Source organism: Neovison vison, chromosome 13 (assembly GCF_020171115.1).
Source record: "Neovison vison isolate M4711 chromosome 13, ASM_NN_V1, whole genome shotgun sequence".
Classification (NCBI taxonomy): domain Eukaryota; kingdom Metazoa; phylum Chordata; class Mammalia; order Carnivora; family Mustelidae; genus Neogale; species Neogale vison.
This window is the reverse complement of record NC_058103.1, coordinates 114,339,164-114,354,779: the sequence shown is the minus strand read 5'-3', so window position 1 is coordinate 114,354,779 and position 15,616 is coordinate 114,339,164. Positions and strand designations below refer to the sequence as shown.

General features: G+C 52.5%; 1 protein-coding gene across 1 annotated transcript; it reads right to left on the bottom strand.

The window, feature by feature from the left end:
- Positions 1-2,955: 2,955 nt before the first annotated feature.
- On the bottom strand, positions 2,956-8,288 carry NR2E3 (nuclear receptor subfamily 2 group E member 3). Its single transcript, XM_044230890.1, has 8 exons — positions 8,204-8,288; positions 7,559-7,685; positions 7,267-7,370; positions 6,927-7,175; positions 6,665-6,840; positions 5,565-5,811; positions 5,205-5,310; positions 2,956-3,088 (listed from the first exon to the last, which is right to left on the bottom strand). Exons 1-8 carry the CDS (start codon positions 8,283-8,285, stop codon positions 2,956-2,958), a joined length of 1,224 nt encoding a protein of 407 aa, XP_044086825.1. The 5' UTR covers positions 8,286-8,288.
- Positions 8,289-15,616: the final 7,328 nt, after the last annotated feature.

Here is a 15,616-nt window from a genome sequence, read left to right as displayed (position 1 = left end):
CAGGGGGACCAATTTACAGCAAAATATTGAATAAATCCTGAGATCAACTCATTCTGTATCGTATTAGGAAAACAAGAGCCACTCAGTGTATTTCAGTTGAGGAGGACATAATACAGGAAGTAGGGGGCTAATAATACACACTGGAAGAACTGGAGAAACACAGATCTGGGAAGCTCCCACAGACGGTTGAGAAAGCCAACACAGACCTAAGCCAAAAGATCCAAAGAGCTTTCTGGAAGCTACTGCAATTCAAACAAGGCTGCCTGAAATCTCTACCTTCCCACACAGCTCACTGCAACTGCCTCCAGACAGCAATGACTTCCTCATTGACCTTCCAAGACTCATGTGAGAGTGCCTACCTTCCATGAAGGAGCCATGGGGGGAGGAGGATCCTGGGAAATGTAGTTCCTGGCATCTCTACAGTGAGGACAAGACCTTAGAAGGGGGTGGTATTGATGCCAGGTTGACAGCAGCTAATCCAGGCAAGAAATGTGCCATCTTGCCTATGTACCTTGTCTATTTCTCCAAGACTTTCTCCTGGAGATCCCAAACAATCTCCCCTGGTATAGAATTGCTGTGCTCACACATCCCAGACCAGTACAAGCACATGAACTTCAGTAGGCCACTCTGCACACCTATGTTCTGAGATGCATGACTATAGAGTAGATAGATGTCCAGGGCCTATCTGGCCCTATTTCAGCCTTCTTTCTTGCTACAGTGCCTTTGCTCAGGCTTTCTATATACAGGCCTTTCAACCTTATGCATGAAAACTCTTGATAGGGAACTGGATAGTATAATGGTATTATAGACATTAGATGGCTCGAATAACAGGCAAGTCTGGTGCTTTTAGAAGATCAAGAATATGGGGCACCTAGGTGGCACAGTCAGTTGGGGGTCCTACTCTTGATTTTGGCTCCAGTCCTGGTCTCAGGGTCATGGGATTGAGCCCTGCATCAGGCTCTCTGCTGGGCATAGAGACTGCTTGGGATTCTCCCTCTCTCCCCCTCTTCCTCTGCCACCCATCCCCGCTCTATCTGTATCTATATATCTATATCTGTATATAAAGAATAGCTTAAGAGCTCAAGCGGAAAGGGCTCAAGCTGGACCATACTTGCCATACTCTTTCCTCCTCAGGCACCAGCCCAGCTGGTGTCATTTCTAGAGCAGAGTGTCCTGAACCACATCTTTCCATCAAGGCCTGATATCTCTGTGAGCTGGGAGAATTCATATATAGGCCAAAGGGCAAGAAACCCCTAGGATTTCAGATTCCTCACATGACCTTCTACTTTTGACTTCAAGCATTTCTTCTTGGAGGACAGGAAATACAATAGAATCGTTCAACCATTCCAGGGACGGGGGGGGGGGGGCCCTCTGGGGTGGGGGGGGGATGGCAGTGCCAGAGTTAGGGGGAGTTAAGTAGAGTCACACCAGGGTTCAGGTTCTCTCCAAGTCTCAGTTTTTTTTCACTTATAGTTGGAGGTGACTGGTCCAGTCCCAGAGCTAATCCAAGGATTGAATAACAATACCCATTCAGCACTCCATTCACTGCCTGGGTTATCCTCAAGTCCCACACACTTTCACTTTCTTGCTTTACTATTATCTCCTAGGTCTTTTGGGTCGGCCTTTGCAAAAGAGGAGGTTTTTCTGAGCTTCTCTCCATAAGGACTTAGGAAGTGATAGAGATTCCCCTTCTTAAAAAAAGTGTCTGTAGCTGCCTGGCATTGAGTTGGATGTGCCCACCTTTGTTTATAGAAGGGTGAGGAAGGACAGGAAGGGAAACACTGAGGCAGCCAGTGGGTTCTCCAGGGGGCGGGACCCCATCTGGAGAGAGGCGGGATTTGATTCCTGTGGGAGATTTTGCAGCTGGGCTTGATTTGTTGCCCCTGGACTCTGCCGTGACATGGAAACCAGGTGGAACACAAGAGCCTGTGCTCATTCCTTCAGTGTCTTTCAATGGAGAGCCTTTTTTTTTTTTTTAAGATTTTATTTATTTATTTGACAGACAGAGATCACAAGTAGGCAGAGAGGCAGTCAGAGAGAGAGGAGGAAGCAGGCTCCCTGCTGAGCAGAGAGCCCGATGCGGGACTCCATCCCAGGACCCTGGGATCATGACCTGAGCCAAAGGCAGAGGCTTTGACCCAGGGGCCCCTCAATGGAGAGCCTTTAACACATTTGTTTTTTGGTTTTATTTTTTCCCCACTTTAATGAGTATAATACAGTAAAATGCACAAATCTTAAGTGCGCGGCCCAATTTTTAGGAATGAGTAAATTTGAAACCACCACCTAGGTTAACATCAAGAACATTTCTAGCCACCAGAGGGCTCCTCTGGGCCCCTTCCCAACCACCCCACCTCCCAACCCCCGAGGCAAACACGATTCCCACTTCTGCCGCCTGGTTTGTCTGGCCTGTCCACCCATTTTGTACAAGCAGAAGCTGTGCCTGGCAAAGTTCTTTCATTCTACCTTTACATCTGTGACATTCAACCACATTGTCACATGTATTGGCCATTCATTCTTGATTGCTGCTTTCCATTAAATGAATCTACCACAACTTATTAATTCATCCTACCGCCCACGTACAGTTAGGGGCTCTTCTGAATAAAGCTGCTGTGAATTTTTTTAAGATTTTACTTATTTACTTGATAGAGACACAGTGAGAAAGGGAACAGAAGCAGGAGTGTGAGAGGGAGAAGCAGGCTCCCCACTGAGCAGGGAGCCCAATGTGAGGCTTGATCCCAGGACCCCAGGATCATGACCTGAGCCGAAGGCAGATGCTTAACGACTGAGCCACCCAGGAACCCCCTGCTGTGAACATTTTTAATCATATCTTTTGGTGGACATTTCTGCTTGGTATACATACCTACGGGGGGAATTGCTGGGTCACAGGACAGGTGAATGAGTGGCTTCAGTAGACTGTTTTCCAGAGTAGTTGCACCCATTTTACAGCCACCTCCCTCAGTTTTTAAACATATCACAAAGGAGCTTTTCCATTGGAGTATTCCCTATGGTCTTGCGGAAAAAGAGGAGCTCAACTCGTTCAGAAGTGATAAACCTCAAAGACGGGAGAAGCAGGAGCAACTTCCCAAACCTGAACAGGAGAGAGGACACCATCAGTTTTGTGTGTGTGTGTTTTGTTTTAATTTATTTGACAGAGAATGACATCACAAGTAGGCAGAGAGGCAGGCAGAGAAGCAGGCTTCCTGCTGAGCAGAGAGCCCGATGTGGGGCTCCATCCCAGGACCTTGAGATCATGACCTGAGCTGAAGGCAGAGGCTTAACCCACTGAGCCACCCAGGCGCCCACCATCAGTTTTATTACCAGCTTCTGAGCATAAGTCATGTAGTCAGTGGGAGAAAAATGGCAAATAAATACTGTTTATTATGTGCAAAGATTATGTTATATTAATAATAAGTTATATTAATGCTATATAAAATGTGCTAATCATTTATATGATTCTTAGTATAATTATGAGATGTATAATTGAGTAAGAATCTAAATTCGCCTCTGTGAGCCCCCTAGAGTAGCCATTAGTGAAAGAGTTCTGAAGTGGAAGTGTATGAGAAAGAAAAAAAAAAATTTTTTTTTAAAAAGGGCTCAAGTTGACTCTTGATCTCAGCTCAGGTCTTGATCTCAAGGTCCCGAGTTCCAGCCCCACCTTGCAATCCACACTAGGTGTGGAGCCAAATGAGTGAATGAGTGAATGAATGAATGAGTGAATTGATCAATCAATCAATCAAACCATTTGCTAATCAAGGGTCCCCAGTGCCGAGAAAGTAGGTGAAGCCCCAAAAGAGAGATGGGAGGGATCAGCAGAGGTCAGTGCTCAACATCAAAGTGGGCCAGCTCCACACTCAACTCCCACCGTGGAGGTGTGTGGGAGGCCTTCCCTTATCTCCCAGTTATTTGCAGGACTTTTTTTTTTCAACCCAAGGGCTTTCTTTCTTTTCCAAGTGCCAAGTAGGTGGGACAGAGAAGATGTGCACCTCTCACTTGTTCCTTCCTGCTTGTTTTTCTGGGCTAGGGAGTTTCAGAAAGAAGTAACTAGAAAGTCAAGTAAGAAACTGTTTTTCAAACTGCAGGAATTCATCCCCTAGTGGGTGTGAAATTAAATTTAGTGGGTAACCACTGGCCACGCTCTCAGCCACTCTGTAGCTACCGCCCCCAAACCCAGTCACGGGCGGGCTCTCATCCATGCATGTGGCTTAGCCAAGTGCATCCCTAGGAGATGATCCCCTGCAGCACCAACAGACCAGATCATGTTCCCTCAAAATCGCATCTTCTTCCTGACTTTCCTTTTTTTTTTTTTTTAAAGATTTTATTTATTTACTTGACAGACAGAGATCACAAGTAGGCAGAGAGGCAGTCAGAGAGAGGAGGAAGCAGGGTCCCTGCTGAGCAGAGAGCCCGATGCAGGACCCTGGGATCACGACCTGAGCCGAAGGCAGAGGCTTTAACCCACTGAGCCACCCAGGTGCTCCCTGACTTTCCTTTTTATTTCTTGATTCCCGCTTCTCCCAAATAGCACATCCTCTTTTGCTCCTTACATTCATCCAAGTGCCAAGTCAGATGCATTCTGACTCCTGGAGGCCCCTGCAACTGTTCTCTCCCTTCCATTCCCTATAGCCACTCCCAGAGAGCAGGACTCCCCTCCACTCCCCTGGAGGGTGGCAGTGTGTGCTTCGCTCCCTGATCGTGTACTCTGGACTCACTCTAGCTCTGTGTACAACACCCTCCTGCTCAAAAACCCGCAGTGGCTCCCCTCTGCCTACCAAATCACATACAGCCTTCAGCTGGCATTCAAAGTCCTGGACAGGCCGGCCCACGAACGCTGTCCTAGCTTAGTCTCCCACCTTCTCACTGGCAGCAATCTGTTACACCTTCCAGACTGGCCTCCTGTCCTAGGTATCTGTAGAAATACATAGAGACATAGGTATCTGAACCCTCACTATCTGATGGGGTGGTCCTCAGCTGGAATGGGGTCACTGTGCTGGGCATCCAGGGGAGGCAGCAACTTTGTCTTCTGCTCATTTTGGTCCCCACTCCTGCAACCTGGCACACAGGGGTTGCTGGATTCATGCTTGGTTGAAGTCAGACCTTTGGGCCATCTAATCAGTGACACCAGAGACAGTGTCAAAGAGGTGGGGGGTGGGGGAGGGTAAAGAGGCGAAGGGACAGATGGGCAGGAAGGCTCGTGCTCAGGTCACCTCACGGGCTGGCTGGGGTGATGCGCCTTGCTGTGCTGGCTCAGCATCACTTGGGACTGGTCCTGCAACGCCTCCACGTGCTCAGGATCCTTCAGGCCCCGAGTTTCTGGAGAGATGCACCGGCAGTAAGCTCTTCTTCCAGGGTGCCCTGTCCGCCCCCATCGCAGTCAGCCAGCGCCCTCAGGAGGGGTGAGGCCAGCCCTGCACCTCGCTCCTCCTGCTCCCCAGGGAGGAAGCCTTCGCACCCCGGGCCCATGTGGGGTGGCGGAGGCAGAAGGAGAGGCAGAAGGAAATCACTGGAATTCCCATTCTTTAACCCCCAACCACATTTCCGTAAGGCTTGGGCAAAGACTCGGGGACCTGGTTTGAAGAGGACCAGGGCCTTCATGCAGGCGAACTCTGTGGGGTCCACCGCCAGCGCTCGGAACCTTGAGATTGTCTCTTGCAGGATGCGACTCTCGGCACCGGCCAGTGCCAACCGGCCCTGGGAGCTGCCGGCAGTGGAGGCCTGAGGCGGTGCCAGCAGAGGGCAGCTGTCCAGAGGCAGAGACCACTGTATGGCCCCGAGGAGGAAGAGTTCACTCCATGCCTCCTCCAGCAGAATCACCTGTGCTCAAAGAAAGAGTGAGCATGATGGCTGAGATGCAACATCTGTGGCTCGGGCTGAGCCTCCGTTACCTTCTCCAGGGCCCTAGGAAAGGAAGGGCTGGTCCTGGATGCCCAGACCATCTCCTCACCTCCGTCTGACATTGACCCAGGGGCCCCAGGGCTCTGAGATTTGGTCTGATCTAGTCCAAATGCCTAGGCTCCAAGACACTGTATGCATTCCCTCCAGAGCCTCAACTGGAACATTTAGGAAAGCCTAGAGCCGTGGAAGTTGGGCAGCTGCAGGGACAGTCCCCACGGGCGTCCGAGCTAAGCGTGCTCAGGAGACTCAGCCTGACCTCTGAGCGGCTCCATCCAAGGCACTGGCCAAGGGCTGAGACCCTCAGTGCGCCTCTCTTCCTGGGTTTATCATGACACATAAGCTCAGAGGGAAGTCCTACAGGTGAAAAGGTTAGGTGGGAACTCGAGCCCTGAAGTCACAGTCATCTGTGCTCCTAGAGAGCACCAGAGTCTCCCACGTGCACTACTGTGGGAATGCAGACTGCCCTGTCACACACAGAGGTACTCCAGGAGGAGAGAAGACCCAGGGGGTCACAGGCACTACCTTCAAAACCCTGTGTGGCCCTAGCCAACATCATCCCCGAGAGAACACGCTCCCCTCTGCCCAGAGATGGGCGCGCCCCCAATGGTCACATCCCTGAGACATGGATCCCTGACCAACACTGACTCAGAGACACGTGCCTCCCAACTGCCGCCAGCCCCGAGCTCCGGGCACCTCCTATCATCACCTGCACAGGGGTGTATGCCTTCCCAACCCAGCTGAATCAAGTGCATCCCCCAACACACACACAAACCTGATCACGGAAGGGCAGGTTGGAGAACACAGGCAGGTTCTTGGCCCACTTGACAGCCATAAAGAGAAGGCGAGCCGATGTCTCATGGATGCTGTCCAGGCCACAGGGTGATGAGGAGGAGTATGGGGATGAGGGAAACTCGGGATCATTGCTGGTGACATCAATATTCTCATCGGCTGTTGGAGGAGGGGATGGGGACATTAACCCCTAGTCTGTGGCAGGGACAGGGGCTGCTCAGGGCCCCAGTTGCCCTCCCACTTACCATCCTCTGGCTCCAGCTTAGCACACGTTTCGGCTGTGATAAGGCTGGTCAAGAAGTGGTGGTGCCCGGGCGGGGTGAGGGCCCCAGGCCCCAGGGCTCTGGCTGCAGAAACAGGCATGGGGTCCCGCGGGCTGGGCCCTGCCGGGGCCAGGGGGGCCACCAGGGGCTCCAGCCGGGTCTCTGCGTCTGATTCCATGCCGGCCAGCCGGACCTGGGCCGTGCTTCGTGGCTGGCGTTCATTCTGCACAGCTGGGGAGGCAGGAAGGGTCAGGACCACCCCTCCTCGGTCTTGGACCGCTGTCTCTTCCTCACTCCTCTCTGGGTCGGGGGCCCGACTCACCGTCCTGGTTCATGCCCTCCTGCAAGCACTTCTTCAGCCGGCAGGCCTGGCACTGGTTCCTGTGGGCCTTGTCCACCGGGCACATCCCCGCCCCCACCTGGCACCTGCCGGCAGAAGGGTGCCCACCCTGGTGTCAGCGTCCCACACATCAAGGCCCAGGACTTTGGGTTTGGATATGTTTGGCCCAGCCCCTTCTTCCCAGAGCATCCCGCAGCCCTTCTGGGGTCCCGCAGGGACAGGGGCGGGGGGTGGGGGGGTGGGCATTGCGGGCGGGGTCCTGCCCTCCCCCCACCGGTAGATGAGCCTCCGCCGCACACTCCGCTTGAAGAAGCCGCTGCAACCGTTGCAGGCGTAGATGCCGTAGTGCTTCCCGCTGCTGCTGTCTCCACACACGCGACACTGCAGCGAGGGACCCACGCCTAAGGGGCAGGCGCCGGGTTGGGTCACTCCCCCTTGGCAGCGAGCCCTTCCCCCCACCCAGTCCCATTCCCAATCCCCACACACAGTACACACACCCCGGCCTCTCATCCAGACACCGCACCCTGCCACCCTCCCCCAGCCCGCTTCTCCCCTCCCTCCGCTTTGCAGCCCAGGTCCATTCTCTGCATGCGCCTGCTTGCCCACCCCCCTTCCTGGCTGCAGGTGGCCTCAGGCTCCTCATCCCACATAAACCTCCAGGACCACACACCCCGGGGGGAGCTCTTAGGCCAGACCCGGAAGAATGCTTCTCTCTCCTTTCTTTTCCCATCAATTCAGCTGTCCCATCCTGGCTCTGCTGACCCCTGCCTTTCTAGGATTCTGAGTGTGCTGGCCTGGTCTCTCACTCTTGGCCACAACCCTCAGAGCTCCTTACACGGTCCCTGTAAGGGACCCCTGTAACCTCGGGTCCACACTGCACTCCCCAAGGGCCCAGACCCTACCTCCAGGAAAGCCCTACCTGCCGGCTGGTCTCCCAGGCCCCATCTGCCTGGAGACTCCTTCCTGGAAGCAGCCACAGTGGCTGGCCCAGCCGCAGCCATGCTGGAGCTCGTGCTAGGGCAGTGGGCCCAGGGCTAGCGTGTCCCAGGGCAGCTTTCACCTTCCTTCTGGAAGGAGGCCTCCCGAGTGGGCCCAGCCTCAGCCTTTCTCTGTGGACCTCTGTCCCTCTCTTGGTGCTCCTGTCTCCTACTTCTCCTTCTCCCCCTCCATGGCCCTGGTGGTCTCCCTCCCTCCCAAGCCTCTCCTGTCTGTCTCCCTGTCTCCTGTCTCTCCGTCTGTCTAAACTCAGAGCTGCCCCAACTTCCCCTCACAGCAGCGGCTCTGGCTCTAGGAGATTTCTCCCAGGGCAGTGCTGGACGCAGCTTATGATCCTCTTAATCTTTACTGTCTCCACAGGGGATCAACCAGCCACACCTGCAGCGTTACCAAGGTGCCCCCGGGGCCCGTCGGTCCCGCTGCTCCCCCTCACTACCACCCCCCCGAGCTGCCCAGTGTTCCTGGTCCCCTCTGCTCTGTGCTCTCAGCCTACTGGCCCTCCAATGCCAAATCTTGAAGGGAGGTGTGGATTCCGGGTTCCCCAGGACTTTAAGTCTTTTCGAGCTGCGTGGCGTGTGTCTGGGAACAAGTGCGTATCTGGGAGCTCTGTGTCAAGTGGGTGCGTGTGAGGCTCAGTGTTCACTGCGGCTTCAGCTTTCCACCCTCAGGTTCCCACCTGAGCCCTTGATAAGGAACCACATAGGGCCCAGGACCCTCAGATCCTGCAAGGGGTCTCCCCACATATCTAGCATGGAGGTGGCTCCCATCACACTGAGAAAGGGTCTCCTGTAGGGTCTGGGGCTGGCCTGGAGGCAGGAGGGCCTGGGGCCCAAGATGGAGAGGACTTTTACACCTCTCCTTCAGGTCTAGGAGGAGCGGAAGAAGCTGTAGGTTCCTGGGGAGCAGGGCTCTCAGGACAGGGGAGGGCGTGAGAACACAGCCTCTGAGCCTGGCTCCAGGTAACTGGGTGGCCTGCCTTCCTTTCCCCGACCCTGCCTCACCTTCCCAGGCAGGCTGACCTCTCTGCTGTCCCCAAACCCCATCTTCCCAGCTCAAGCCCAGTGTGGTTGTGAGATGAGGAGGCCAAAGGAGGAGCCTGGGCCTCCTTGAACCAATCCAAGAGGGAGTGTGGAGAGAGCCCAGACAGCGCCAAATTTCAATCCCTGCTCCCACTCAGGCCAGTCACACGGCCCAGCCCTGAGCACGTGATTTAGCCTTTCTGAGCTTCAGTTTCCATGTCTGTGAAAAGGGGTATCGAAAGTTTCAGAGCCCAGTACTCAGTAAGAGCATAATACACGATAGGGACTGTTATGATGATGATTTTTCTGAGAAGGTCACAGAGCAAGCCTCAGGAAATTTGCCTTTCCTTTCCCTGCTTCTCTGTCCCCACCCCCATGCTCACCCCCACCCGCCCTCTGCCCAGGAGAGAGCAGCCTGGGGGTTGGTCTGGAGGGCACCACCTACCCTCAGCAGACCTGCTCACTTCTGGGGGTGAGGGGCAGCGCTTGGCCCAGGCTTAGAGCCCAAGGGGGAGGGAATAGTGAGAAATTTCTGGAAGGATCATGGAGTGAAGGGGACAGAGGGGTAGGGGCAGGGCCTTTTTGTAAGTGGGGTTAACCCTCACTGTGACAGAGAAGCACTACTGGGGATTTGGGAAGTCAGCTCGAGGGACTTTGTGGGGTAATCCGCTTTCTGGGGCCTCAGAAGATCGAGGCTGCCAGGTGGAGGTCCCGCACCTGACCTCCCCTGCCTCTGTGCTCACCTGCACCCCTCCTGACAGGCAGCCCTCAGAGCCCTCCTCTGCACAGTCTCTAGCTCCCCCTCGCCTCCGCAGGCACAGGCATATCCCTTGAACTTGATGGACAGGTCCCTCCTTCCCAAAGCTTGTCTCTCCCACTTCTGGAGCATGTCTTCACCTTCTTTGTCCCCACTCTCAATGGTCATCACCTCAAAGTGCACAGAGGACGTTTACACCTCTCCTTGGGCGATCTCGCACACACGCCTGGCTTCCATGACCCCTTCACATCTGCCTGGGTCTGGGCTGGAGCTTCCCCCCACCAGACCCACCCAGAGTTCAGGTGTGGAGACCAACTCCACACGCCTCAACCAGCCCGTCCCCACCTTGTCCACGGAGATGGTCACCGAAGCCCCTGGATCGAGGGGCAGCTCTGAGCATACGTGGGCATCAGGGAGGAAGGTGCCCAAGGCTGAGCTGAGGGCCTTGAACCTGGAGGTCTGGGCCAAGGAAGAGCCGCTGGGAAAATCAGGGCAGCGTGGGTCATGGGAGAAAGGGAAGGGGAGGATTCGAGGATGGCACCATCGTGCAGGTCAAGTGTCCTCAGACACCTTTGCTTCGCCAAGAGTAGGAAGGACAAAGCAAGCAAGAAGAGTGCTTACGAAAACACTCCCGACTGGATACCCAAACCTCACAGCAAACCTCAACCCACGGGTGAGGAAACTGGAGTCTCCAAGAGGTGAGGCAAATAAATCGCTTCTGGCCACCTCTCCAAGAGGTGAGACAGCTGCAGAGAGGGAGAGCAGCCTGGGGGTGGAGCCAGGAGTTTCAACCTAGTGTCTGGTTCCCAAGCTGCTGCTTTCCCACTGGGCGCCTTCCACACAAGGCTGGCCATTTCTTCGGCTTTAGCAGCAGAAGGTGGGGGTAGGGGGGGCAGAAATTCCAGGGCCCAGGGCCAGATCTTGTCCTCAGGGTTGGATCTCAGCCCAGGTCACCTTCCTGAGGAGGAATGGTTCTGGGATGAGGTCAGGTTGGCTGGACTGAACACCCCCTTCCTCTCCTCAGCCAATGGAAGGTTCCAGGGACTGGGTTCAGAGCATGTGGATGAGAAGGCACTTAGCACACGGTAGCCCTTTTATTTTATTTTTTTAAGGATTTTATTTATTTATTTGACAGAGAGACAGTGAGAGAGAGAACACAGCAGGGAGAGTGGGAGAGGGAGAAGCAGGCTCCCGCTGAGCAGCAAGCCCCATGTGGGGCTCGATCCCAGGATCCTGAGAACATGATCTGAGCCAAAGGCAGATGCTTAATGACTGGGCCTCCCTGGTGCCCCACAGTAGCCCATTTTTAACTTGTTTTTATTTTCCTGACCATCAGTAGTGGGTATGTGTTACTTAGAATGGCAAAAAATAAGTCCATCAGAATAAAAACACTAGCGGTGTTTGACATGCCTGTTTGTATGCGGTTTGGACTTTATTATGTTGATTTCAGCCCGGGTCCTCTGTCACCCTGACCCTCTGTTCTTGGGCAAGTCAGGCCCAGCCAGAGCCTAGATGGTGCCGGATGACAGACAGCCCAGCAGGGCTGGGGTAGTGGCTCTCTCCCGATTTGTGACCACCAGCTGCTGGGGCAGACGCCAGAGGATTACCCAGCCCAAAGCCTTGAATCTGCTGACGAAGCCACCAGAGGCCACCTTATCACTAATACAATTATTCCCCCAGGGGACAGGTCAGCAACTTCCCTGACTCCCTGGAGGTCTGGGGCAGGTAGGGCAGGCAGTGGGGGATGGATGAGAAAAGCTGCAGGTCTGACTTTCCTCCGGCCAGTAAAGCCCCCTGCCCCAGACTGTCTGGGGCCTGTCATATCCTCTGTCACTGGGTCCCAGCCCTAGAGAGCTGCCTCTGGTGTTGTCGGAGTGAGGAGGAATGGTTCTGGGATGAGGTCAGGTTGGCTGGACTGAACACCACAGTCCAGGAGCCTCGGGCTTCCGGTTTGGGGCAAGCCTCATTTGTGGCATTTGGTCCTGGTAACATATTTTCTGGGGTTTCTTAAAAAGTCTCTTTATTCCCCACGCATGGATCTTTGGGATCGGGGAGAAGAGATAGCCAGTGATATGTGTGGGGCCTCTGGACCTCAGGATACCAAATCCTCTTCCAGCAAACTATCCCATGGAAAATCTCACAAAGGTTTAATTATAGGGCTGGTCCCTGCAGCAATTTTAGTAAAACACCCATCTGTAGACAACAGGCTACACCCCGGAAGCTCCATCCCGACAGCGGAATGCTAGGCAGTCATTGCAAATGGTGGCGTTTCTATATTCATTTACAGGGAAACACGCCCACGGTGTTTCAACTGGAAAGCCCGCTGCAAAACAGCATGCTTGATTTCATGCGTCTCAGCAAAGGGAGTTGCTGGCCAAAGATCACGGAACTCCTTTCTCCTTGGTAGGACCTCAGTCCATCAATAGTTTCTTTCTCTAGAACGGTGAGTAGAAGGTTCAGGACTCCAGAGGCAGATACCAGCAGCAGAGTTTCTCAACAAAGCCTCTTTCTTTTCTTTTCAAGATAACATTTAGAAATAATCAGATCTTCCCCGGCATAGTTTTCCCAGCCCTTGGCTTGTGAAGTCCTTCCTCCAGAATCATTTTAAAGGTTTGAGCAGGGCTGGAGAGGCTCCTCCTTCTGTCCTAGGGGAGCAGACAAAAGGCAGTCCGTCCCGGACCCCGGCATCTGATCTGCAGCCCCACACTGGGGCTGACCCCCTTCCTCCTTTGTCCTAGGTGACTGGCATGAAGGACATCTGTTTGACTTTGTCCCCCACCCCCGTGCCCCTAGAGGTGGGCTTCTCCTGTGTCTAGTATAAAGATAAGACAAGCAGAAGTTGTCACCACAAACAGAAATGTTGCTATTGTGTTTGGATGTTTAATAATCAACTCATATTATAATTGTAAGCAGGATAAAATAAAGCTTTTTTTTTTAAAGATTTTATTTATTCATTTGACCGACAGTGATCACAAGTAGGCAGAGAGGCAGGCAGAGAGAGAATGGAGGAAGCAGGCTCCCCGCTGAGCAGAGAGCCAGATTCGGGGCTCAATCCCAGGACTCTGGGATCATGACCTGATGAGAATGGCTAATTTGAAATAAATATTATACTGCTACTATTTTTTTAAAAGATTTATTTTATTTATTTGACAGAGAGACACACAGCAAGAGAGGGAACACAAGCAGGGGGAGTGGGAGAGGGAGAAGCAGGCTTCCCGCTGAGCAGGGAGCCTGATGCAGGGCTCGATCCCAGGACCCCGGGATCATGACCTGAGCTGAAGGCAGAGGCTTAACGACTGTGCCACTCAGGCATCCCATTACTACTACTATTAACCATAATAATAGGAAATATTAGGGCATCTGGGTGGCTCAGTGGGTTAAGCCTCTGCCTTCTGCTGGGGTCATGATCTCAGGGTCCTGGGATCGAGCCCTGCATTGGGCTGTCTGTTCAGTGGGGAGCCTGCTTCCTTCTCTCTCTCTCTGCCTTACTCTCTGACTACTTGTGATCTCTCTCTCTCTCTCTCTGTTAAGTAAATAAGTAAAATCTTAAAAAAAAAAAAAGAAAGAAAGAAAGAAATATTTGTAAAGAAATCGTTAAGCATTTCTCTGTGAAAATGAGAAGTTTCGATTTCGTTCCCTCATGAACCGAGGGGAGGGCTAGAATCTCGAACCGAAGAGCGAGGCAGGCCCGAGTCCAGCCTCATCAGAGCGGTTGCAGTTGGGGGAAGCCTGGTCTTGGAGGCGCCCCTTCCCTGCACCAGCTCTAGACCCTTCTACGCTGTGCTGGGGCCTGCACTTGAGGCTGGGGAAGGGTCCTGGCAGGAGGAACCCCGGTTGTGGGGAGCTCTTTGAAAACCAGTACAGAAGTGTGTTGGAAGTTTAACAATAGGGATAACCAGGCCAGTGTATTCTAGCTGACCGACCCTACTGGTTCTAATATTTATCATCTCCTTAGGCAGGGTTTTTCAACTTGGGCCCTATTGACATTTTGAGCCAGAATATTCTCTGTTGTGGGGGCTGTCCTGTGCTTTGTAGGATGTTTAGCAACATCCCGACCTCTCCCTGCTAGATGCCAGGGCAGTCCCTTCTCCCCAGCGGTGACAACCAAAAACATCTCCCAACATTGCCAAAAATGTCCCCGAGGGGCAGAATTGTTCTTGATTGAGAACCACTGGTCTAAGCCATGTTATTTCCTGCCCTCTTGGACACAGTTCACCAAGTCTGTTTTCACAGATGCCGGAAGCACTGCCCAAGACAAATGTCCACGAGGAGCCCCCGGCCATCAGGCATGTAATACTATTTTCGGTATGCAGACACTGGAACTCTCTGGAAGGATGCGCAAAGTGTTGACAGAGGTTTCTCCGAAGGCGAATTTTACTATTCTTTTCTCCTTTGTATTTTTCTATGTTGTTTGGATGTTTAATAATGGGCATGTATTATAACTGTAATCAAGATAAGGCTTTTTCATGTTTTTGAAAGAGGTTGGCTAATTTGAAGTAAAGATGACCTATAGTAATAATAATAACAATGGCAAATATTTATTAAAAAATTGTTATGTATGGGGCGCCTGGGTGGCTCAGTGGGTTAAAGCCTCTGCCCTCGGCTCAGGTCATGATCCCAGGGTCTTGGGATCGAGGCCCACATCTGGCTCTCTGCTTAGTGGGGAGCCTGCTCCCCTTCCTGTCTCTCTGCCTGCCTCTCTGCCTACTTGTGATCTCTGCCTGTCAAATAAATACACAAAATCTTAAAAAAAAAAAAAAGAAAGAAATTGTTATGTAGCAGCCATGGTTCTGAATGTTAGTCTGTGAGAACTCATTCAATCCTCATACCACCACCATCAGACAGGCATTATCACTATTATCCTCCCTTTACAAACAAGAATGACAGAGAGGTTTAGCGACACAGAGTATGTAGGTGACATACCTGGGACTCAAACCCAGGCAGGTAAAGTGGTTATTTTAGAAGAATGCATCTGCCCAAACGTAAGGGAACAAAAATGAGAATATCATATTGACAAAAACCACCTTCATACATTTAGTAAAGAAAATCTCCTCCAGACACATTCTGTCTCCAGGTAAGTTGAAAGAAAACAGAAGGTATTTTGGGCTATGGAAAGCCATTTTGAACTACATTTCTCTTCTCAGCTTTTCTAGGAGATGCAGATTGTTCGATTCAAACTGCATTAAAATTTATAGAGAAAAGGAAAAGGATTATTTTCTAGAAAACGTCTTGGTTTTTTGTGTTTGCTTTCAATGGGCTGGCTCTGGGGCGGCAGCAGGAATGACTAGGGATCCCTGGGCGCATCAGGCTCCCTGCTTGGTGGGAAGCCTGATTCTCCCTCTCCTACTCCCCCTGTTTCTGTTCCTTCTCTCTCTGTGTCTCTCTGTCAAATAAGTAAATAAAATCTTTTTAAGCAGTTTTAAAAAAAATGACTGGGGGTGACTTGTAGTGTGCATGCATGAAGCTGTGAGTATGTGTGTGTGGCGAGAACCAGGCCATCCTGTGACGAAGGTGGGCTGAGATTTGCTGTATTGGCACAAAAATGCCGTCTCTGCCTATG